The sequence below is a fragment of the Arachis stenosperma genome, chromosome 5, assembly GCF_014773155.1.
Source record: "Arachis stenosperma cultivar V10309 chromosome 5, arast.V10309.gnm1.PFL2, whole genome shotgun sequence".
NCBI lineage: Eukaryota > Viridiplantae > Streptophyta > Magnoliopsida > Fabales > Fabaceae > Arachis > Arachis stenosperma.
This window is the reverse complement of record NC_080381.1, coordinates 133,841,662-133,865,976: the sequence shown is the minus strand read 5'-3', so window position 1 is coordinate 133,865,976 and position 24,315 is coordinate 133,841,662. Positions and strand designations below refer to the sequence as shown.

The window sequence follows — 24,315 nt, the reverse complement described above, 5'->3', positions numbered from 1 at the left end:
TTGCTACATTTTTTTTTTATTTTCATCTCATCTTTGGAGTAAAAATATTTTAGTGGGTTGGATATTATTTTTTTTTTCACTCTATTTTTTCTTCTCATAAAAAAAAATCACTTTCTATCCATTTTCTTTTTTCATTTTCTTTTCCTTTAAATTCTTCCAATCCATAAGTAAGGAAATCTTATCTGGATCATGAATATAAAATAAAAATACAAAAGAGATTAAAAATAATTTTTTAATTTTTTTCATGATTATTCTATTTGATTTTTTTCTCGATGATTTTTACTAATATTTTACATATTTGCTTTTTTTCGTTGAATGAAAAATAAAGAAGGATAAAACTGAAAAACAGAAAATTCAATGTAAAACCATGAAAAAGGTTTAGCTCAAAAGCTATGAAGACCCAAATATTGTATTTACTCTCCTTGCTTCAATGTCTAGCCGTTTACCCTTTTAAATAAGAGTAAAGCTTCTAAAATTTGAGTTTGATTAAACATATTTGACTTTGTTCTTCTTCTTCAAAAATTAGAGTAGAGGCACACAGATGAGAGATTTGACAACAATAGTGATCATGGCTTGTAGAGTTTGTCTTGAATCCTTACCTAACTGCTTCTCTTTCTTCCTTTTTCTTTGACTTCAATAATTTGAACCATTAATTTATTCTTTGATCTCAAGTTTCAATTGTGACCCCCATTTTCTTCTTCTTATCCGAAAATGTGCAGCAAAAAGAAGAGTAGCTTCAACAAGCTAGAGTTCTTGCACAAGAATGGGACTGTTATGCTGATATTTCTTTCGATTCAACCTTTGATTTGATTTTTGCTTTTAGTACCAACATCTGACTTTTTTTTCCTTTTTTCTCTTTGATGCTTAGGCTTGGTGATTACCATTTTCATTGTGATGGAACCCTAATCTGCACATGCCTTTTTACTTGTGAAACTTTTCATCATTGATTTAAGGTTAGTCACGTGGATTATGATCAGAAGAGAGAAGAGTTTTTGGTTAGAGTGTTGGGCACATTGAATATAGGCTAGAGATGAGAACAAGTGCTAGCTCTTGGGAGTTTTAGGTCTGTTTTACATATTTTGATTTTTTGCACAATGAACACATACATCAACTACACTTTTAGACTTTTAACCCAAATTATAATGTTAGTCATTATCAAATTATTATTTTTGATTTCTCAAATTCAACAATCTCTCTCTGACAAACATTGTTTAAAAAAATAAATTGTAATTAAAAGAAGTGAGAAAAGTTAATGATACTTCTCTTTAGTGTTCCAACTTCATGTGAATCTCTCTCTTTCTTTCATTCAGGTAGCTCCCCCTAAACGTGTGTTTTTCCTTAAAGGTAGTGTCAATAATTTTCCTAATATCCACAAATTTACAAGAACATCTTGGTCTACCAAATCTTTCAACTTTAAAGCCAGCCTAATAATACATTCAAAAGAAACTCAATAAACTAACAATTCTCAAATCAATGAAGCAACTCCAACCAGCCATAAAACAGCTTTAAACAGAAGCAAATAGTACCAAACAGTATAGTATTTTCTAACAACATTCATCATTCAATTCATTTTTTATTTTTACTCTCTCTTTTTTCATTAAGGAAGTAAAAATGCCTGCACATAAGGTTTTGTTAGGCACAAAAATTTAGAAATTCAAATGTAAATCCTACCAGTCAAGTTACAGTCATCCAAATAAAAACGTGTATCAAAAGATCATAACACACACAACAGAGATAGATTGTATACAGAAGTAGAGACAATGGACTAGACATCAGATCCCTCATCCTTGGTTCTCAAGCAACTTTCACTAATGGAACTTTCTTTCCATAGAGTCTCTTGACCTTAACGTCATCAACTCTTACCGGAGCAACTTGAAATGTCAAATTTTCTCTCAGTTGATCCGATTCTGGCTCTAGCACATGGGTCATATCAAAGGTGTACTTCTCAAACTGCAAAATGTGAAATATATCGTGCATGTTCGAAAGGTGTGGCGATAAGGCCATTTGGTAAGCCACTGGCCCAATCCTCTTTAGAATTTGAAATGGACTAATGTAATGAAGGTTTAACTTCTTCGTCTTTATAGCTCTACCCACTCCCGTAGTTGGAGTAACCTTCAAGAATACATGATCGCCCTCTTCAAACTCCAAAGGCTGACGCCTCTAATAAGCATAACTTTTTTGACGACTATGAGCAGTAAGGATTCTCTTAATCTGTTCTGTGGTTTTTACCACTAATTCAGAACCCAACAAACTTGATTCTCTGGCCTTATACCAACACAACGGAGATTGGCACTTTTTCCCACACAAAGTCTCATACGGAGTCATTCCGATGCTTGCATGGTAACCGTTATTGTACACAAACTCCACTAAAGGTATGTAACAATCCCAATTAGTTGGTTGATCCAACACACACGCTCTTAACATATCCTCTAGAGTTTGAATCGTCCTCTCTAATTGGCCATTGGTTTGAGGATGGTATGCCATGTTCAAACACAATTGGGTTCCAAATGCCTTCTGAAAGGCTCACCAAAATCTCGAAGTGAACCGGGGATCCCTATATGACACTATGGTCGTAGGCACTGCGTGTAATCTCACTATCTCCTTGATATACAATCTCGCCAGTTTCTCCAAAGAATAGTTCATACAAATTGGCAAGAAATGAGCAGACTTTGTCAACCAATCCATAATTAGCCACACCGCATCATATCCTGCTCCAGTCCTCGGTAAGCTCGACACAAAATCCATAACAATACCTTCCCGATTCTATCATGGAATCTAAAGTGGTTACAACGTTTTGGATGGCTTTTAGTGCTCTATCTTCACTTTTTGATACGTAAGACACTTACTGCCATATCATTTTTCATTTCTGGCCACTAGAACATCTGTTTCACGTCATGGTACATCTTGATAGCTCCAGGGTGAATTGAGAACCTGCTCTTGTGATCCTCTATCAACACTTCATGTCGCAAATCTCCTATGATTGGTACATAGATTCTCCCCTTATATCTTCAAATTCCCTCTCTGTCCTGGATAATTCCTCCCCGTTCTCCTTGCCCAATTTTTTATAGCTCTTGATCATCCTGCTGAGTTTTCTGAATGTCAGCCTTGAAGTTGCTAGAGATATGCAGCTGGTTTAAGCAAACACTTCCAGCCACCTCTCTGACGCCCAATTTAAGATCTGCAAACTTACTCAACAGTGATTCTTTCTTAATAATCATCCAAGCAACGCTTAGAGATTTTATACTCAAGGCATTTGCCACTAAATTCGCTTTCCTCGGGTGATAGTTTAGTTCAAAATCACAATTCTTTAACAACTCCATCCATCTCTTCTTACGCATATTGAGTTCTTTTTTATCAAAGAGATACTTCAGGCTCTTGTGATCGGAAAAGACTCGAAATTTTACTCCATAAAGATAGTGCCCCCACATTTTCAATGCAAACACAACTGCAAAAAGCTTCAGGTTATGAGTGGGATAATTTGCTTCGTGTGGCCTCAACTGTCACAAAGCAAAGGCCACCACGTTCCGGTATTGCCTCAGCACACACCCTAAACCCTTCAACGAGGCATCAGAGTATAATTCAAACTATTCATAGGATTCAGGCAATACGAGCACTGGCGCTGTAGTTATCCTCTCCTTCAGAGTCTGAAAACTCTCCTCGCATTTGGACGTCCATACAAATAACGTATCTTTACAAGTTAACTTGGTCATAGGCAAGGCAATCTATGAGAAACCCTTAATAAATCTTCGGTAATACTTAGCCAAGCCCAAGAAACTTTTTACCTCTGTCACGGTTGTTGGCTGTCCCCATTCAGTCACTGCTTCAACTTCAGCAAGATCCACTGTTATGCCTTCTCAGCTTACCACATGCCCTAAGAACTTCACTTCTTCATTCCAAAACTTGCACTTAGAAAGCTTTGCATAGAGGATTTGTAAAACTATTTGCCAATGCTCTTCATGCTCCTTCGCATTCTTAGAGTATATCAAAATATCATTGATAAAAACCACAACAAACTTGTCAAGGAAAGGTCGAAATACCCTATTCATGTAATCCATGAACATGGCAGGGAAATTTGTCAACCCAAAGGACATCACGGTGTACTCGTAATGACCATAACGAGTCATGAAGGCTGTCTTAAGAATATCCTCCTCTCTCACCCTTATCTGATGATAACCTGACCTCAAGTCAATCTTGGACAAAACGCTGGATCCTTACAATTGATCCATCAAGTCATCTATTCTCGGTAAAGGATACTTAATCTTCACCACCACCTTATTCAATTTCCTGTAATTCACACACAATCGCATACTACCATCCATCTTCTTTACTAACAAGATAGGTGCCTCCCACGAAGAAACACTTGATCGAATAAATCTCTTATCCATCAGTTCCTCTAATTGACCCTTAAGTTCTGCCAGCTCCAATGGCATTATTTTATACTGCATAATTGAGATTAGTCCTGCTCCCGACACTAATTCTATTTACAAATTCTATCTCTCGAGGAGGGAGAAATTCAGGTATTCCATCGGGAAATACCTTGAGAAATTCATTCACTACCGGAATTTGATATAAATTTTATTTATCTTCTGACGAGCTAGCAGCTAACAACACATACTCCTGACACTCATTCTTACTATAATTCACCATCACAGAGTTCAAGTAATAACTCCAAGCTATTACCGACCCTTCTAATCCTTCAGACAAAAGTTAAATAGAATGTTTAAAACAGTATAGCAAAACATGATGATTCGACAACCAATCCAAGCCCAAAATCAAATCAAGTCCATTCAAAGGCAAGCATATCAAGTCATAAGCAAATTGTCTGTTACATGATTATGTGCTAACTGCTATACTTGAATTATTTGTTTGTATTGCTTGTGTTTGCACAACTGAGAGGTCCCTTATGCTAGTGTTGGTTGACGTGAGGGATGATGCTGGTTTTGGTTATGATACTGTAATAAATTAGAAGTTGAAAAGTTTGGAAAGTTAAAAAAGATGAGAAATTGAATTAGACTTAATATCCCCTAAGACAGTTGCCTAATTCATGGATTAGTGAAAACTTAGGGTGAATAGTTGATGAAAGAAAGTTTAAGATGCTTAGTGAGTTTCTATTATAGTGCATTGTATTTATTTGACACTTTTACTGTATTGGGAACCCATGTGTTGGGGGTTCTCATTCTATATATATCTCTTGTTCTTCATATGCAAGTTCAGGTGCTCAACAATGAGCTGTAGTTCATCTGAGAGATGACGAAAAAATTTGGACTATGTTTATATTTTGTTTAGACTCTCTCTGTACTTGTTTTAAAAAAATTATATTATGTATTTATTACTTTTGAAAACTTGCTTATAGAGGCCTTTATGTATATTTTAGGAGAGATATATAGGAGATATTGTTATCAAACTTATTTTAAATTCTGTAACCCTAGCCGGCCTAAACTTCGTATATCGCGACTAGTGGCTATTTATTATGTTATATATTTATATCCTATCTTTATTCAGTTATTCTTTAATGTTTTACTTTATATCGCTTTTCGAATACGCCTTATCTTCTGTTTTATCGATGCGAGAGTGTTATCCGTTCGCGATTTATTTTACTCCTTTTCAGACTTCTCGTCTAATACTTCCTGTAATTATACATATGTACATATCATAATTTCACATTGAGAGTCGTACTACCTTATTATCATTGACTTATGACTCAAGTATAAGGATCTGAATATTAGGGTGTTACACAAGTTATTTGCAACTTATGAAAATATAATACATTTTTGTTGTTTTAGTTACATTTTTTAACTCTTTTTGAGTAGTTTGTTTGTGAGCAATCTTACATGATTAATAAAATTTATTATTTTTTCAATACTTGACTAATACTAAATTTTAAAGATTAAATTCTAAACAAAAATACTAAATCGTAAATTCTAAACTCTAATAGTATAAAAATAAGATGTTGTCTCAAAATATTGACTAATATTAATAAAAAATTATTAACTCCTAACATTTTTTTTTATTTATTATTCGTGTCTTTCAAAATTTTTTTGTTAACAAAATATATTTTTAAATATTATTTTATTAATTTATCCATATGAAAAATTATTTTTTAATTATTTTTATGACGATTATAATTTTTTTGAGTATTTTATCTTTCTTATCTTTCGGAAGAAGTTTTATTAGCCTAGACATTTTTTTAATTTAATTTAAATATATTATTAATATACTAATATTTAATTACATATCGTTATATCGTTAAATTTTGATAATTTTTTTATATTAATAATTTAAATGATCATATAAATGCATGGATGTGATTGGACGTGTAATAAGTTTTACTTGATCAAAATTAAATTTTTGTTGTTTGTGCTCTGTAGGAAGGAAAAATGAAATTCTCTCGGTTTTTTTCTTGTCTTCGTTTACAGCATACACACTAAGTCACTAAGTCACTAACACAGGTATACGTTTTATTGTCAGGCCCACACCAACAAGGGAACAAATGGCTTCGTCTAGCTGTCTTCTGGTATATGTTTCTACTTGTCAATGCTATAATACGATTTTCTATCTGTAATACCATCCACTTATGCTTTTGCATTGATTTGGAGGATTGTGGGTGTTTGGGGAAATTCTCTGTCGTTTTTCATGAACGGATCGGATGCGAAATGACAATTCTGGGTTTTCAGACAACATGGTTAAGTTGGTCAAGCTTAGTAGCAACTAGCAAGAAATATACTACAGCAGAAAATTTCCCACACACACGAATCCTATTATTATTATTACACAAAAAATAGCTATTAAATTAACTATTATAATCATAATTTATTTGTGTATAGATATATGTATTATTTAATTTATTTTTAATTTATATGTGATATTATTATTATTATTATTATTATTATTATTATTATTATTTCAGTTTTGAATACATACTCCTTAAACAACTGAGCAACCACAACCAAGAAATGTTAGTTCAAGAGAAATGCCAAAAAGATTAACAATGTGATGTGGACTTGGGAAGAAACATAATAATGGAACGGGCACTTTTCCTTTTGCATTCTTTTTCTTTCTTGCCAATGTCCAATAGCTTCCATCTGCTTTAGTCCACCGAGTAAAACTTCACGCTTTACTTTACTTGATCATATCTTGGTTTCTGTATTTAGCTTTTCTATCCTCAATTCTTATTTCTTTTCAGTTAAAACCCAATTAGACCTTGCCGATAAGCTGCTGGACCCACCTGTTCTGAAAATAAATAAGAAAACTTCTATTCTATTCCCATTAATCAGACAAATAGAAGTCCCTTGATTATGAGATTTTATTTGTGGGTCCTTTGTCAAGTGCAAGAACATAAAAAGGTTTTTATTAGATTTTATTTTGTCATAACGTCTTTCTTATCTTTGTTTTCATGAGAACAAAAAAGATAATCAATTAATCATTGAGAACCAAAATTATTATTTGTATTCAATGTTTTCACAAATAAGCTATACACTTAAATTTATTTATTAATAAAAATACATAATACATATATAATTATTAGAGTCAGTTTTTGATCTTGTCTTTAAATATAGACTGATGACCATTTGACCAATTTAATAGATTGAATAGTTAAAATTCAAACACATCAAAATTATTATCATTCTTATTATTCGGTATAAGACATCCCAATTAACTAATGAAATTTTAACAAAATAAAATACTAAATAACAAAAAATCCAATAAATAAAATTAATTATCAATAATATGTAAATGCATAGGAGGATATTGGTTTGAAAAATATACAATATCAATCATGTGTGAATGCTGCATTAAATGATGTACAGAAACAGAACAACACATTTCTCATTATAGTACTAATTCAGTAATTTATCTTAGAAAAAATGAAAAAAAAACTAAAGTAGAATTAACCTTAAAATCAATAATTATGGAATAAGCAAACCACCAAATAACAAAGCCACTGCGGAACATGTCTGTATTTCTAATTTTACTGTCACTAGTCGTTTTCAGTCTTGTTCTTCTGCCTGGCTTTAACTATGAATATTCCTTTTGAGAAAAAAATAAACATTAAAATATGTATATATATGTATATATTTGTCAATTTATTGGGACTAACATTGGCCTCTAGTTATTGGTGGTTGCTGTTTCTCTTAGGAAGTTTCATAAACCTGATAAGATGATAAACCCAATTGTGTGTATCTGCCATTGAAATAGTATTCATATAAATGAATCTTCTAAACATGGGTTGGGCTTAACTTAATTCTCTATCATATAATGGTTTGAAATTTTCAGTTATGGAGGTTCTAGAAAATGGGTGGTGGAGGGTGGTTCTTGAAATGGGTTTCGTGTTTAAACTATCGATGCAAAATTAAGGTATTTCAAACAGCTAAAGATTCATGATAGTAAGGTTAGGACTTGTAGTTGCTGCTTCACTTGCAGCATATACAGTTAAGCAGCTGAATGTTAAAGGCTCAAAATCAGGTACTTGATTTTCTTATTCACTAATTTTTTTTTTTTTTTTTACTTTTAAATAATAATATTTTGGGATTCATGATTCATATTTGTTGCCAATCGAATTTAGGATTATAAGATTGACCCTATGAGTTAATATCTCAGAACATGGTGAAGCAAGAAGTAGAAAGCGTCAAGGTGAGCGCAAAGAAGCAGAGCTCGATAAGAAGGATGTAAGTTTGTAAAGAAGAACTTCATCATGTTTTTAATTGAAAATAATCAATCTTATGTTAATGAAATGATAATAACTTTTTAAAAATTTAGTGTAGTTTTCTTGGATTAGTTAAACAGAATAGATTAATTAAATAACGGAATCAAGTGTATTTTTTTTATTAATGCACTCTCTTTCATGTTCATATCAATTGGCCAAATAAGAACTTTCCTTATCTTTGTTAACTTTGTTTCTTTGGATGTGTTTTTTTAGAGGGAGGAGGAAGAGGAGAAAGAGGAGGTTAAGCGAATCAGCAGCATAATTAACAGAGCTAACGACTTTGAAGATGATATTTTACCAGAATTCGAACATCTCCTATCGGGAGAGATCGAGTTTCCCGTACGAGGCGAGAAAGACACAGTTTATGAACTAGAGATGGCGAACAATGCGAGCGAGCTAGATCGGTTGCGAATGCTTGTTAAGGAACTGGAGGAGAGGGAAGTGAAACTCGAAGGAGAGTTGCTCGAATACTATGGACTGAAGGAACAAGAATCGGATATCGTCGAGTTACAAAGGCAGCTGAAGATCAAGACAGTAGAAATCGATATGCTCAATAATAAGATCAATTCATTGCAGGCAGAGAGAAAGAAGCTTCAAGAAGAGGTTGCGAATGGAGGAAGCTCGGCCAAAAGAGAACTCGAGGTAGCGAGAAACAAGATCAAGGAGCTACAGAGGCAGATGCAGCTTGAAGCTAACCAAACAAAGGGACAGTTGCTGTTGCTTAAGCAGCAAGTTTCTGGTCTTCAGCTGAAAGAAGAAGACGCGGTGAGAAAAGATGCAGAAGTTGAGAAGAAACTCAAAGCTGCGAACGATTTAGAGGTTCAAGTGGTGGAGCTTAAGAGAAGAAACAAAGAGCTTCAACATGAGAAGCGAGAATTAACCGTTAAACTCAACACGGCCGAATCCAAAGTCGCTGAGCTCTCGACTATGACAGAGGTTAGAGTCCTAAAGATACAGTTTCATATTTTTGAAGCTTTGAATCACCAAAACCTAAGAACTCCCAGTTGAAAGCACCCGAAATATCAATGGAAATCAATCATGCACCATTACATGTATGTTTTGTTTGTGTTGTCTTGAACTATGCCCCTTACAGAAAATTAATACTGGTGTGTCACGTCAAATAGTGGTAGGTATGTATACACTAAAATCAACTACCAAATCTACCACTCATGTAGAATATGTGTTGAAATATAAAATATTACATTGAAAATGAGTTAAACAACACATGTTGTAACTGATTTGGAAGTCGAATTTCAGTATACATATATCATTTTTTAGATTAAAATAGACATTTTTTTTATTTTACTGGACCAAAAGCACGAAAAGAAATTATAGGAACCAAAATAAAAAAGAAATAATAGTGAAGCCAAAATGTAATGTTTAAATTCATTTCTTCCTTCTGCACTTTATTGGACTATGTTTCATCAATGTTGAGCTTATTATTTAACGAAACATATAATATTTCAGAAGAAAGTTCCTTTGAAAAGCTATGTAAATTCGTTGAAATCTTCTATTGTGAAGGTTGCATAAATGTTGAATTAAATCGAATATGTTTTAATCGTTTTTATGATGAGCGTAACCTTATTTTCAAGAACGTTACCTGCAGAGTGAAATGGTGGCCAAGGTAAAAGAAGAGGTGAACAAAGTGAGGCATGCAAATGAAGATCTTCTAAAGCAAGTAGAAGGACTTCAGATGAATAGGTTCAGTGAAGTAGAAGAGCTGGTATACCTTCGTTGGGTTAATGCGTGCTTGAGATATGAGCTCAGGAACTACCAAGCACCCCAAGGAAAAGTATCGGCTCGCGACCTCAGCAAAAGCCTCAGCCCGAAATCACAAGAGAAGGCTAAGCAGCTAATGCTAGAATACGCCGGCGGATCAGAACGTGGCCAAGGCGACACTGATCTAGACAGCAACTTCTCCCATCCTTCTTCCCCAGGAAGCGAAGATTTCGACAACACCTCAATTGATAGCTCTACTAGCAAATATAGTAGCCTTAGCAAGAAAGCTGGCTTGATGCAGAAGTTGAAGAAATGGGGTAAGACCAAAGATGATAGTACACTTTCCTCGCCGGCTCGATCTCTTTCTCCAAGAAGGATGAGTATGGGAGTTAAGCCGAGGGGTCCGCTGGAGAGCTTGATGTTGCGAAATGCAGGGGATAGTGTAGCCATCACTACATTTGGGCTAAGGGATCAGGAAAATAATCCTGATTCTCCTGGAACTCCAAACAATAATGATTCCCTGAATTCTGTTGCAACTTCATTCCAGTTGATGTCTAAGTCAGTAGTTGAGGGATCAATGGAGGAAAAGTATCCGGCGTATAAAGACCGGCACAAATTGGCGTTAGCCAGGGAGAAACAGATCAAAGAAAAAGCTGACAAAGCAAGAGCACAAAAATTTGGCGATAACTCAAGTTTGAGTGGCATGAGCAAAGAGAGGTCTATAACTCTGCCACCGAAACTAACTCAAATAAAGGAGAAGACAATTGTTGCTGGCAGTACCAATGATGAATCTGAAGATGGTAAGAGCGTTGACACACAAAGCATTAGCAAGATGAAGCTTGCAGAGATTGAGAAAAGGCCTACTAGGATACCTCGGCCACCTCCTAAACCAGCCGCTCGTCTTCCGAGTGGCACAAATCTGACTCCTTCTAACGGAGTACCATCTGCTCCGCCTCTTCCTCCTTCTCCTCCAGGTGCTCCACTGCCACCACCGCCACCTCCTCCACCAGGAAGCATATCGAGAGGAGCAATGGATGGGGACAAAGTTCACCGAGCTCCAGAGCTAGTCGAATTTTATCAAACATTAATGAAAAGAGAGGCAAAGAAGGATACTTCATCACTGTTAGCTTCTTCAACAAGTAATGCGTCTGATGCAAGGAGCAACATGATTGGTGAAATTGAGAACAGATCATCATTCCTCTTAGCTGTATGTCCAAGGATTGTTTCTTTTAAATTTTTAATCTCTTTTGCTACTTTCTTATTGAAGTCAGAACAGATTTTGAAATTTTGTTTTTTGGGATATAGGTCAAAGCTGACGTAGAATCGCAAGGTGATTTTGTCATGTCCTTGGCAACTGAAGTTCGAGCAGCATCGTTTTCCGAAATCGAAGACCTTGTTGCCTTTGTGAACTGGCTAGATGAGGAACTTTCCTTCCTGGTATACATATAATGTGTCATTGCAGCATCAAGAATTAATAGGAAAGTACAAGGAACGACTTCTAGTTAGCCGATATTAATCAACTTTAGGTTTAGGGTTATAATTTAGGATTTAGAGTTTAGAATTTAAGATTAACAAAATAATTATAAAAAAAATTGGCTAATGTTGGCGGAAAAAAGTCGGTTCTCTATCATTACTCGAATTAATATTAGGCCCCGTAAAACCACTACATGGAAATAATCATGCAGCATGATATTAACTCTTTTCATGTGTTATGCCAAGGTTGATGAACGAGCTGTGCTGAAGCACTTTGATTGGCCCGAAGGGAAAGCCGATGCACTAAGGGAAGCAGCATTTGAATATCAGGATCTGATGAAATTGGAGAATAAAGTCTCAACCTTTGTCGAAGATCCCAAACTCTCGTGCGAAGCGGCTCTAAAGAAGATGTATTCTTTGCTTGAGAAGTATGCATCTTTCTGAGATGAATCAATTCAAATCAATCGTTGCTTGAAAACTGAATGTTTTGTTATTGTCCCTTCAGAGTTGAGCAAAGTGTATATGCACTCTTACGCACAAGAGATATGGCTATTTCGCGGTACAGGGAATTTGGTATCCCTGTAAACTGGCTCATGGATTCTGGAGTGGTGGGCAAGGTATGTTAGCTAGTCTCTGTTGTAGTTCACAGTTCAATGTAGTATGAGGAATCAATGGAACAATAGAAGTTTAGAGACTATTAGAGATATAACCATTAATATTACCTTTTTTCATCAGCTGAAACTTTTGAGATAAGTAATATCATGATATGATATTAGAACTCTAGATCCAAAAGATCAAGAATTCAATCCTTGGTGTGAACTCAAAAATCAGTTTAAGTTTTTGAAAGTTTTCCTAAAAAATCTCCCTAGCGGAACTCGCATAATATTAATCTACCAAAAATAAATAATTAACATATAGGTACATAGATCCTTTTCAACAAAAATAATATTTGGAAGCTATAATTTTGGTGCCATAACTTACTTTTATTTTGACATTTTTTAATGCATTCATTTTTTTATTTTATATTTTTAATTATTATTGAGATAAATAAATAATTTTAAATATAATAAATATATAATTATAAATATTACATATAAAAAAATTATAAATATTAAGTTAAATAAAATAAATTTGTATTATTATCTTTTTAGTATTATTTTTGAAATAATTTCTTGGTTTGATGGTCGTTTGACACGTAACTTAAGTGATAAACATCACATTTGCAGATCAAGCTTTCTTCAGTGCAATTGGCAAAGAAGTACATGAAACGTGTGGCGTCAGAGCTTGATATATTATCTGGACCTGAGAAGGAACCAACAAGAGAGTTTTTGGTACTGCAAGGTGTTCGTTTTGCTTTCCGTGTCCATCAGGTAATCATAGCTTATTTTGTTTCCGTTTCTGTTTACAATTTTACATGTGCTGAAGAGGTTTATTACATATGGATCAACCTTCTCTAAAATATGAAAATTAATAAAATAAAAAAATAAGAGCCTAATTATTTTTAAATAAAAATATTAGATTTAATAGATAATATAACTTATAAATTTAATAATAATTAATTTATTATTTTAGAGCATCTTTTTTATTACATACACATTTTTCGTTTAAATAGGTGTCAAATTTACAAAAAATCTAATAAACTTCTGTTTAATTTATAGGATGAAAATAAACATGTTCCGATTATCTTACTTATTACTTTTGGCTAAAAAAATTATACAATATTATCGATTGAAAACAGAATAAATTGAAAACCAGAAAATAACAGTGGTGGGGAAACTCTCTTTCAGTTTGCAGGTGGCTTCGATGCAGAGAGCATGAAGGCGTTTGAGGACCTCAGGAGTCGCATCCATACACCTCAAGCAGGTGAAGATATTAAACCAGAAACACAGGATTCTTAGCCCCATCAGTAGCTGCTTCTCTTACAAAGTTACAAGTGTGACCTTTTAATCTTTGTATATTTCATTTTTTTTTCATTTTCACTAGCGATTATACATATTGGAAATTATACTACAAGGACAATAATAAGTTAATAATAGTAAAGTATCGTACTCAATACTTTTGCCTAAAATCAAAATCTTCTTCGATATCTTTTATTTTCAAAATTTTTCTTCACATTTAATAAGTTTTAAGATGGTCATTCTCCTAAGAATTTTAATTTCATGACAAATTTACTCTCGAGGGAAATGATAATTACAAAATTTTTAAAACAATCTCCCAACACGCTAACCCCACCCTATTCCCGTCGCCCAAATCACCGCAATTCCAACCCAAACGACCAAATCTAACCCATCAACCCAAACCTATTAGTTAATAATACTCAAACAGATGACGAATTGAGTAATAAAATCAATAATAAATTTTCTGCCAAAGGAAACATACTTTAATTGTCTATGAACTTATAAATAAACTTTAAGCGTTTAAACCACGAACAAATATTTTTTGCACCACTTGAAATAGAGATAGCTTAACTGAAATACACAAATAAATTTGTACTAATATATTTTAAGAGTTTGCAAACAAATTCTAAGCACTTATATGAAATTGTAATTCAATTTTTACGCTAAAAAAAAGCTTTTGTCACACTTCTAACATGTGTCAAAAAGTGAGAAAAAATATAGCCACAGCTTGTGGCTACGATTTTTTAGCTACGACCACATTGCAAGGGTCACATATGAGAGTGCGCCAGTTTTTCTATTGGCACTCTTTTATTGAGCTATGCCCATGCTTACTTTGTTGTCGCACCGTTAACTATTACCACGCTTTAAAAGTGTGGCTTTATGTATAATTCTATAGTAATATTTTTAAACGTGCTCTCTGATGAACATACAGCCATATTTTCTTAAACGTACTTAGATTTGAATTATGGCCATACTTTTTAACTCATGTGCCTATATAAACTTATTGCCACACTTTTAAAGCGTGAGTATATTCTTATCAAATTAAAAACAAATTATTTTAGATATTTTTTTAGATTTTTCTAACAAAATAAACCTGTTTTTATACAAAATAAATATAAATTTAATCAAGACAAACTTTTATCTAATTTTTAGTTGAAATCAAACTTGTATTAGAACATTAATAGTATTTCAAAAAATAAACAAGTTTATCATGTTATCAAACTAAAAGAAAAGTACTAAAAACAAGCAAGTCAATTCAAAACATAAACACAAGTGTATTGATACATCATGTTCAACCATCCTAAAAAATCAGTTATAATCCTTTGTCATCTTCATCCTTGTCATTATCATAGCCCTCATCCAAAACATATTGAACACATACTGCAAAAGAATAAAAAAAATAACATGACACCAAGGAACACGTATTCACGATAACATTATTGTAACACCCTATCACACAGAGTCTTATGCTTAAGTCATAAAATAGAGGTGGTGAGGTATTACAACCTCTAAAAGTAAAATTATATATATAAAGTTGAAAAAGATTTATATCTAGGAGCCTTTGAAAGAAAGTTAAAACAAAAGCGTTAAACGGAAAAGCGTAACACTCACGTCAACATTAGCAGTAAACGTAAACCGAGGAGGATAAGAATAAAGCAACACTTAATTATATCTAACATAAGAGGAGAGTTCTAAGATACAAATAACTAAGCTTCTGACTCGGCTCGCGAAGTTATAACTGGCTAGAGTACATATATACATATATACGTACATTCAAAAGGAACCCAAAAGACCCAAAATATAGTTTACAGAACCTGTTTTCTCCAAATCAACCTCTAAAAGGGATAAGCATCATATACATAAGAGGTGGAGATAATAAGAATCTACGTAAGCCAAAAATAAGTCCCAAAATACAAAAGTCTTCGCTGTGAGAAGCTTCTAGCATGCCTCAACGAGGTGCCTCACGTCCTGCATCTGAAAACCACAAAATATGTATGGGATGAAAACCAAAGGTTCTCAGTATGGTAACAGTGCCCACATCTCTAACATATAATGTCTCGGGAAAGCCGAAAGCGATCCTAAAACTTTCGACATATAATTTAATCTTATAATATAACTAAACCAAAAATAAATTTGGCAACTAACTAAGGATCTTCATACTATCTAATACTCCCCTTTCCAACTCCTTCGAACCTCCCAACCACCATTGGAATCATTTTTTTCAATCACAATTAATACATGCAAGAAAATCACTATTAGGATTCAGGTACAGGAGATAAACAAGTAGCAAGTAGTTTATGCAATCAGTTAGGCATTCCAAACAAAATAGACCATTCATAATCATATATGCATATGATACATACCTATCCTATGGCTGATGAGTCTCATCTGTCGGTTATATAGCCAACGCGACAAGTCTTGGTAGCTAACCATTGAACTTTCCCTCTGTTGCGCATCTCCAAACCTCAATTCATAAACATTCATAATCATATAACACACATTGGTGTATATCCACAGGGGTGAGCTCACCAAAAAGGTCTAAGTGTCCGGCCACACTTACGACATAGGGTCAGCAGAGTATCGAGTCTTAACCTAGAGCACGTGGTGGCAAGCCATTGCTTTCACCCAGGGATACTCGTATCTCAGATATTTGGAAGTGTAATAACCACATAATCAATCAATAATCATCATATATTCATAATCAGCCATAATTCATTATCAATATATCCATCCAGCTTATAACATAAACATCACTTCCGCCATTATCATCAGTAAATTCATATAATCATTATCAGTCATGAATCATCATTAATTCACCTCTTTCTTCATCAACAAGTTACCTTTCTCACAGCCTTCATTGTACTTCATTACCCAAAATCCACCTACCAGGCTTTAAACAAGAGTAAAAAGGATTTTGAAAGCTGGAGAAATACATTAAAAATAAAAAATCAAGGTTTTGGAAAAAAAGAGGCTTGCGTACGCGACCCCCTGTTCGCATACGCGAGGAGCACAACCCGTAGCGTATGCTCACATCACATGTCACTTTTCGTGTATGCGTCCCTCTAAGATTTGGACCTCTCGCGTACGCGACGACACACATCTCGCATATGCAAGCCCTCTGGACAGTGTCCAATGGCCGCGTCGCGTGTGTTCCTCACATACGCATGCATAGTAGGAGTTTCAAAAAGATGCTAAGCCCAGAATTCTTGTTTTGCACACAAAATTTGATCGCGCATAACTTTCTCGTTTTAAAATATTTTTCCTCCGTTCTTCGAACAGTGTAAACCTCTCAGACCAAATTTTTTTTTCTAGACATATTTGAAAAAAATTAGAGGTCTGGAGGCCAAGTTATGCTCCACCAAAGTTGGGCAAAATCATAGTTTTCATTAAACTTTACAAACCTCCACTTTCAAAAACAAACCAATTCTAAACCTTTTAAAAACCAACCCAAACCTTACCATAAAAGCATCAAACACTCTCGATTCATATTTTCAACCTCCTCATTCATCCCACAGCTTACCAATCCTCCACTTTCATCAATCTCAACTCAATATTTCAAGTTCCACAATATTCAAATTCATTAACCACTATGCATATCAATCAATATCATATACAAATTACATATATCATTAACAAGAGCATCAATCACAACCTCCAAAACAATTAATCACATACCTAATAATCCATCTCAACCAATCAACAACATCAACAATTTAATTCCTATCTTACGGTCACTTGCCTAACTTTTCACGACACATTATATTTTAGATACGAGAAACTGAAATCATGCCTTGGCCGATTTTTCGATAAACCCATAATACCTCAAGCATTCCCCGCACCACAAGCTATCAACCTCAGCCCCTCACCAATGAACCTAGCTTTCGAAATTGATCTCAAGCTTCTATTTCCTTAAATAGTTCCAACTTCACCAATTCAACCTCCAATTTGATTTTTACACCAGCAATATACAATCTAATCCACATATATCACTATAATTAATTCCTAAACTCAAAATCTCAAATCCATAAGAGAGTTAGGGTTCTTACATTCTCCAAATATTATAGGATCACAATTCAATAATCTTCTCAAGTTAGATTGATCCTAAACACATTAAAACATCAAAATCTCAAAATCCCAAACACTAAATTTTTGAATTGGAGAATAGAGAATAGAAAATGGGAATGTAGTTTCCTCACCTTATTACATACTAAGCTTTGTAGAGTTCGACGCTGCAATCACGTGGCCATAAACGATGTGGCAATTAGAACTCCGGATCAAAAGTTATTTGGAATTGAAGATCAAATGAGGGTTTTGTGTTTTGGAAGGTGTTCTTCCCCCTTGCTGAACTTGTTCAGCGATTTTGCATGAATGAAGAGAGAGAAATGAGCTGAGCTCATTTGTTTAAGTGAGTGAGTTGGGCCCACGGGTCTGGTTTGGGTTCTGTTCTATCCGTTCGGCCCAATCTTAAGTCAAATTCTTTAAAATTAGTGTCAAAATTCTTATTTTAAGTAGTTCTATCACATTAAACTAAAAAATTTAATTTTCTAATTTTCTTAAATAAATATTAATTTGTGAATTAATTATTTATTAACTATTCGGATTTTACAATTATTACAGCTTGTTTTGTGGGTTCTGAATTTTGACCTTCCAGATGACGAGCCAGGAGAAATAATATATTTTTCTTTGAACTTGTAGATTCTTCTTGAACAGCCAGGCACCGGTTATTCATATCTTATAGACATAGAAAAAGGATAGCTAAATTATGATAAAAAAAAACCTTGCACTTAAAATCTCTGTTCTTTTATAGAAAGCCATTCATATCATGCAGAAGCTGATAAGAAGTCCAAATCTTAGTAAAATCACAAAACAAAATACAAAATTAGTTTTCATATACATATTCTAGAATAACTAGTGATACACATTGCTATATTATCAATCCTGTTGGCTTAACAAATTATATTATAGGCAATATGGCAAGTCTAAATAGTCATAAGTTTAAAGTAAACAAAATGCAAACAATTAAAAGTTTAAAGCAAACTAGAAAGAGCAAGAGGTGGAATATTTTTCCGATACTTTTTACAAAAAAGTTTTTCCTAGTTAGTGAATTGAAATCCTCTTTAGAATAAAGGTCAACAAGAGGAGGGGATACGGGAAGACTAAATGCCACTTACTGATTTATAATATTTATAATATATTCCATAATTTCTAAACTAACACAGATGGACAATTATGAAGTCAAACAATAAGAATTTAGAAAGTACTATCATACTATAAGAAGAATGAAATGAAACATATTTTACAAATAAACATTATCAGATAAAAACGAGAGGTAAACAACAAGGTTCTAAAATAAGTAAAATCAGACTAGTTATCAAGCCGCTCTAATTATTGGTTCATTAATTCACTAATCTAACCAGTTTAACTGTGGTTCAACCGAAATAACTATTTATAATAAATAATAAATAAGTTATAAAGAAACACTAAAATAAAAATAGGACAAAATGATTTTCTATTATTCAAAAGAATAAGACCTATTGATACCTAAAAAAATATATACCCTTATGATTATCAATTTATCGTTTAGTTTGTTACTAATCGAAATTTAAGAACAAGCTCCACTGTTTCCCTACAATTACTATATTGCCTTAACATAAATACTGAAATACACAATGCTCTCTTAATTCCAAATTACACTTGAAAGTTCAAAATCATATTCAAAAGATAAATAAATAAATAAGGTCATTATATTCTGCTACACTATTGAAGCCTGAACAGGAATGATTAAAATAAAAGTTAAGATCAAAGTGGTGCTTTACAATCGTAGACTACCTAAAACCATCAAATACTGCTAAAATTGACATCAGGATGTGTAGCATCATGTAATTCACTCAACTAAATCCTATTGAAGAAAAATTGAAAGTTGAAACCAAATGATTGTCCAACATAATGCTGCTCAATGTAGCTGGACTGATACAGAAAAGTCAAAGTTTAACAAATCATTATATCAGAAGATACATCATTAGACGTGTACAATTCTCAACAAAAAAATTTTAAGCAGTGAAAAAATTAAAGAAACCTAACATGCACTATCCTTCTCTAATTTACTTTTTTTTTGGAATACCAAAATGTTCCTGGCGTAATCCTCACCCCCTCTCTCTCACCCTCTCCTCTTCACACTACCAGATAAAAATGCTATCCAATCCTCTTCTCACCACCACAACCCCTTGTAGAAATAATCAAGAGCATAGTGGAAGATTAGCCATCAAATTATTATCCACAGATGTATTATCATCATAAAATGCTTCTCGGTTGATATTATTATTAATAACTGAAATCAATAAATAATCAAGCTAGTCATAATCTAAGTACAATTAAATCACAACACAGTAAAATATAATACAGAAAAACTATAAGCACATCACTAATTAGTAATCATGACATTCAATAATCAATAATCAATAAATTAAAATCACAACACAAAACAGTAGCATAACAGAACCAAAACTAATCAATAATCAATAATTGTTCAATAAAAATTAAAAATACAAAACATCTACAATAATCATTCAACGATTCAGAAAGACAGAAATAAAGCATAAAAACAAAAAAAATAAAGAACAAGTGATACGTGGTCAATAGGGCATTTTTGTCCTTTTAGAGTTAAGGGCCAGAATGGTAATCTCGTCACATTCAAAGATTTGAATACTAGAAGAATTATACCATCTCAGTCTTAGACATCAAGAAGACCAAGAATCAGTCTCAAAAAACAATGGTGCTGAAATAGCAAAAACTCATAAGGCTCATTGGGCTAAGTCAAGATAGCAAAAAGCCCAATAATACTTTTCAAATTCAGTGGGAAGCATAAATTACAATTAATTTTTGAATTTATTAGGCCTTTATTTTAACTTGTTCTACTATTAGAGTTTGTTAAAAGATTTGACTTACTTCTGATTTGTTTAGTAATATTTTTAGTTATTTTAAATTCAAATCAAATCTGATCTAATCTAATAAGATCAAATCTAATTTAAATTAGTTCTCATATCTTTAAGATTTTAAATTTAAATCAAATATGATCTAATCCAATAAGATCAAATATGATTTAAATTAGTTAGCTTATTTTTAGAAGATTTAAATTGAGTTATATTATCTTATCTTTTAGTTAGTTTGTTAGGGACCTATTTAAACACCTTTGGTGAGACAATTTATACAACTTCGATGAATAAAATTTTCAGTTACTTTATGCACATTTTTTGTGTGTAATTAAATTAGGTGAGTGATTTGCTTCGCTTGTTGCATGAAGAAGATTGAAGGATCCAACACTAAGATAATTCGGTATGTTAGTCTCTTTCAATTTTTATCCCTCTGATCTAGGTTCTCAAGGATAGGTTCTTTGAAGGTCTAGTAGGAAATTCTTTCTGGTGACCTAGGTTGCTAAGAACAGGTTTCTTAGAGGTCTAGTAGGAAAACCTTTATCTATCCTTTATGTTTCCGCTGTGTCTTTTGGGGTGTGTCATTTTGTGTCATTCTTTTCTTATTTTCATTCCAACCCTTCCGTTGGGACTTTAATGCTTTGTCTTTATTAAACTCCCTAAACCCTCAATAAACCCTTATCATCTAGTATCAGTTACATGTCGTAGGTAAATTCTTATTTATCTACACATTCTCTGGGTCTTGTTTAATATCTTTATTTTTCTCTTCAATGTCTATAAATTTACTTCAGAGTGAAAAAAAACGAATTTTCTTATTTAATTTTGCATTTCTGCAATTATTATATCTTAAAGTCAAGATCTATAAAAAAAATATAAAAAAGATGTAAAAAAAGTAAAAAAAAAAACAAAAATTCATCTTTAAATTTTGGTTCTCCAATTACGTCAACGTCTGCTACACAAAAAAAAACATCAATTTTTTAAACGATGTTTTACCTTTTCGAATTTCCTTTGAGTTCCAATTAGGATTCAATTTTTATAGTTTTTGTCATCTTAGTATCACTTATTGTTTTCCTTCCTTTGTCACATACTTTGGTTGTCTTCTTGTTAAGTTGAACGTCTCTATCATTTAGATTATCTTAGTTTGGTGTCTCAATTTCTCTTTTTCTGAATTGCAACTTGTTGAAGCAATCCAAAAGTGGAGAAAGACAAGAGTGGTGAGCTCAACAGAGGATAAATACCACATATTGAGTGTAAACATAAGTGTCCTATTCCGAATGATACACGTGAGAAGAGTGCTGTGAGATCTTTTCTTTCATAGGTTCTTCAGTGATAGCTAATGACGAAGTGACCCCCGATCCACAACTGACTTTCTGCGTCAACGCAATCAATGGCATACTAGAAAGGATTGAACAACGTCTTAATGACATGGCTTCAAGTCTTAATTCTTTATCCTCTAGTCAACAAGTGCGGTCCCGAGAATCTATTTATAATCATTCTGTGGAGTATGCGGAAAAGGCTACACCCAGATCCCGATGTCATAGACAATGGGAAGATATTGATAGTAACATTAATGCTATCATAATGTGCATCCCAGAATTTAAGGGCAGAAGTGACCCTAAGGCTTACTTGGAATGAGAACGGAAGATGGAGCTCATATTTTAGTGCCACAACTACTCTGAGGTGAAAAAGATAAGACTAATGGCTGTAGAATTCTCAGATCATGCCCTTGTCTGGTGGACCGAGTTAGAAAAAAATAGAAGACGGATTGGAAAACTACCAATTCAATCTTGGGAGAAGATGAATAAAATCATGAGAAATCGATTTGTGCCATCATCATACCACAACGAGTTTCTTGAACAGCTTCGTAAGTTGAAATAAGGTTCCAAATCAGTAATGAAGTACCTTAAGGAGTTGATGTCTTTGGGAACCAAGGCTAATATTACAAAGTGTTCAGATGTTCTTATGAGACACTTTCTTATTGGACTAAATAAAGACATTGTAGATAATGTCAAACTTTACTGTTGCACAACCATTGAGAATTTAGTCAATGTTGCGATTGAGTTGGAGCAGATGAAGAAGAATATTATGGATCGACATAAGAAGACAAGTTTTCCTAAGCATATCTCTCATTCTTCTTCCAAGCCAATGACAGAAGAATTTATTGAGTATGATGTAGAGGGTGATGTGTACTTGGAGAATCCAAAAGTGCAGAATTTCTCAAGTGGGTCATTGGGATGTGAGGAGTTTACAAATCAAGAGAGAAAAGAAACAGAGAAAGAGAGTTAGTGTTTGAGTAAAAATGATCAATGTTTAATTGAAAGCGAGAGTTTTGAGAGATGAGAATAGTGAGAGAGAGGAGTCAATGAGCGACAAAGACACTGAGAGCAATACACACACTTGCGAGAGAGATCCAGAAAGTTCTAGCAGACAAGAGTGCATTAGTATCATTGAATTCCAAAGATTCTTTAATTTCTCATATATCTAACCATGAAATTCCTAGTATTTTTATGTCAACTTTTCAAGGTTTTGTAGATTCACTGATCAATTATAGAGGCATTAATATGGATGAAAAGGAAGAAAGACAACTAATTGCACACTTTGGACAAGGTAATGATAACTTGATTGCTAATGAATTGTCCATGAGGTATGATTTGATCACAACTCTTACTCCTAAATTTTTAGTATTTGATTATATGAAGAATTTTTATGCAACTAAATCTTATTTTTGTTCTATATCTGTTGCTTATGAAAATATTGATTTAAAGTGCCATAGTGGAATAAAAAGAATCTTCCATATGTTATCTATATATTTTTATTGGCCTCATAAACGTAGGAGTATAGATGGAATTTATTCTATTTTTATTGCATCTAAGAAAGTTGAATCTCAAGCTTTCTTGAATATGTTGTGCATTTCTTTACTTATTGCTATTCATACCTGGATTGATATTTCTATGGATTTTTTTACTTGGGTTGCCTAGGGTTAGAAAACGTACACATATCATTAATTTTTCAGTGGATAGATTTAATATGATGATATTTTTAATTGCAAGTAAAAATATTAAAGATGCCACACACATTACTGGGTTGTTTCACAAAGAGTTTGTGCTAATTTATGCTAGTTATTTGGATGAGCATATCTTGCATGTTTAGCCTATTTTGGATAATTCTGTGCGAGATATTGAGTGTTCTCATAACTCTGATATTTATAACTCTGTTGGTTATTATCCTTGTAAATCTCTGAATGTGTTTTAGTCTTTGACTATTTTGAAATTCTTATGTTTACCTTTGAGTAATGGTGTTACTTTAGATGGTGAAAGTATGGTTGAAAAGATTGAGCTTATACACATGAGGGACATAGCCACAATTTAGTGGGTAGAGAGGAGCTATCAAATCATGGTATTTGAACTCAGAGATTGGTTTGGATTTCTTGGAGGCAAGAAAAGCTTCTCATTCATAGTAAAACAACACTTGTTGCTAGAGAAGATGGTCCATTCCGAGTGTTGGGAATTATCAAGGATAATTCCAGCAAGCATAACTTCCTTGGTAGGTATGATAGTCCACCTGTGTTTAGTATCTCTAATTTTTCTCCCTT

General features: G+C 33.3%; 1 protein-coding gene across 1 annotated transcript; it reads left to right on the top strand.

Moving 5' to 3' along the window:
* Positions 1-8,126: 8,126 nt before the first annotated feature.
* On the top strand, positions 8,127-13,949 carry LOC130981864 (protein CHUP1, chloroplastic). Its single transcript, XM_057905601.1, has 9 exons — positions 8,127-8,463; positions 8,599-8,666; positions 8,918-9,640; positions 10,311-11,630; positions 11,729-11,860; positions 12,143-12,324; positions 12,402-12,513; positions 13,123-13,266; positions 13,684-13,949. The coding sequence occupies exons 1-9, from the start codon at positions 8,379-8,381 to the stop codon at positions 13,792-13,794; spliced, it is 2,877 nt and encodes a 958-aa protein (XP_057761584.1). The 5' UTR covers positions 8,127-8,378; the 3' UTR covers positions 13,795-13,949.
* The last annotated feature ends 10,366 nt before the right edge of the window (positions 13,950-24,315 follow it).

Bases quoted from the DNA above. Each gene is read 5' to 3' on its own strand.
- LOC130981864 (XM_057905601.1), top strand. From the start codon at position 8,379: ATGATAGTAAGGTTAGGACTTGTAGTTGCTGCTTCACTTGCAGCATAT. The intron at 11,631-11,728 runs GTATGTCCAAGG...TTTGGGATATAG, and splicing joins GATCATCATTCCTCTTAGCT to GTCAAAGCTGACGTAGAATC. The intron at 13,267-13,683 runs GTAATCATAGCT...ACTCTCTTTCAG, and splicing joins TTGCTTTCCGTGTCCATCAG to TTTGCAGGTGGCTTCGATGC.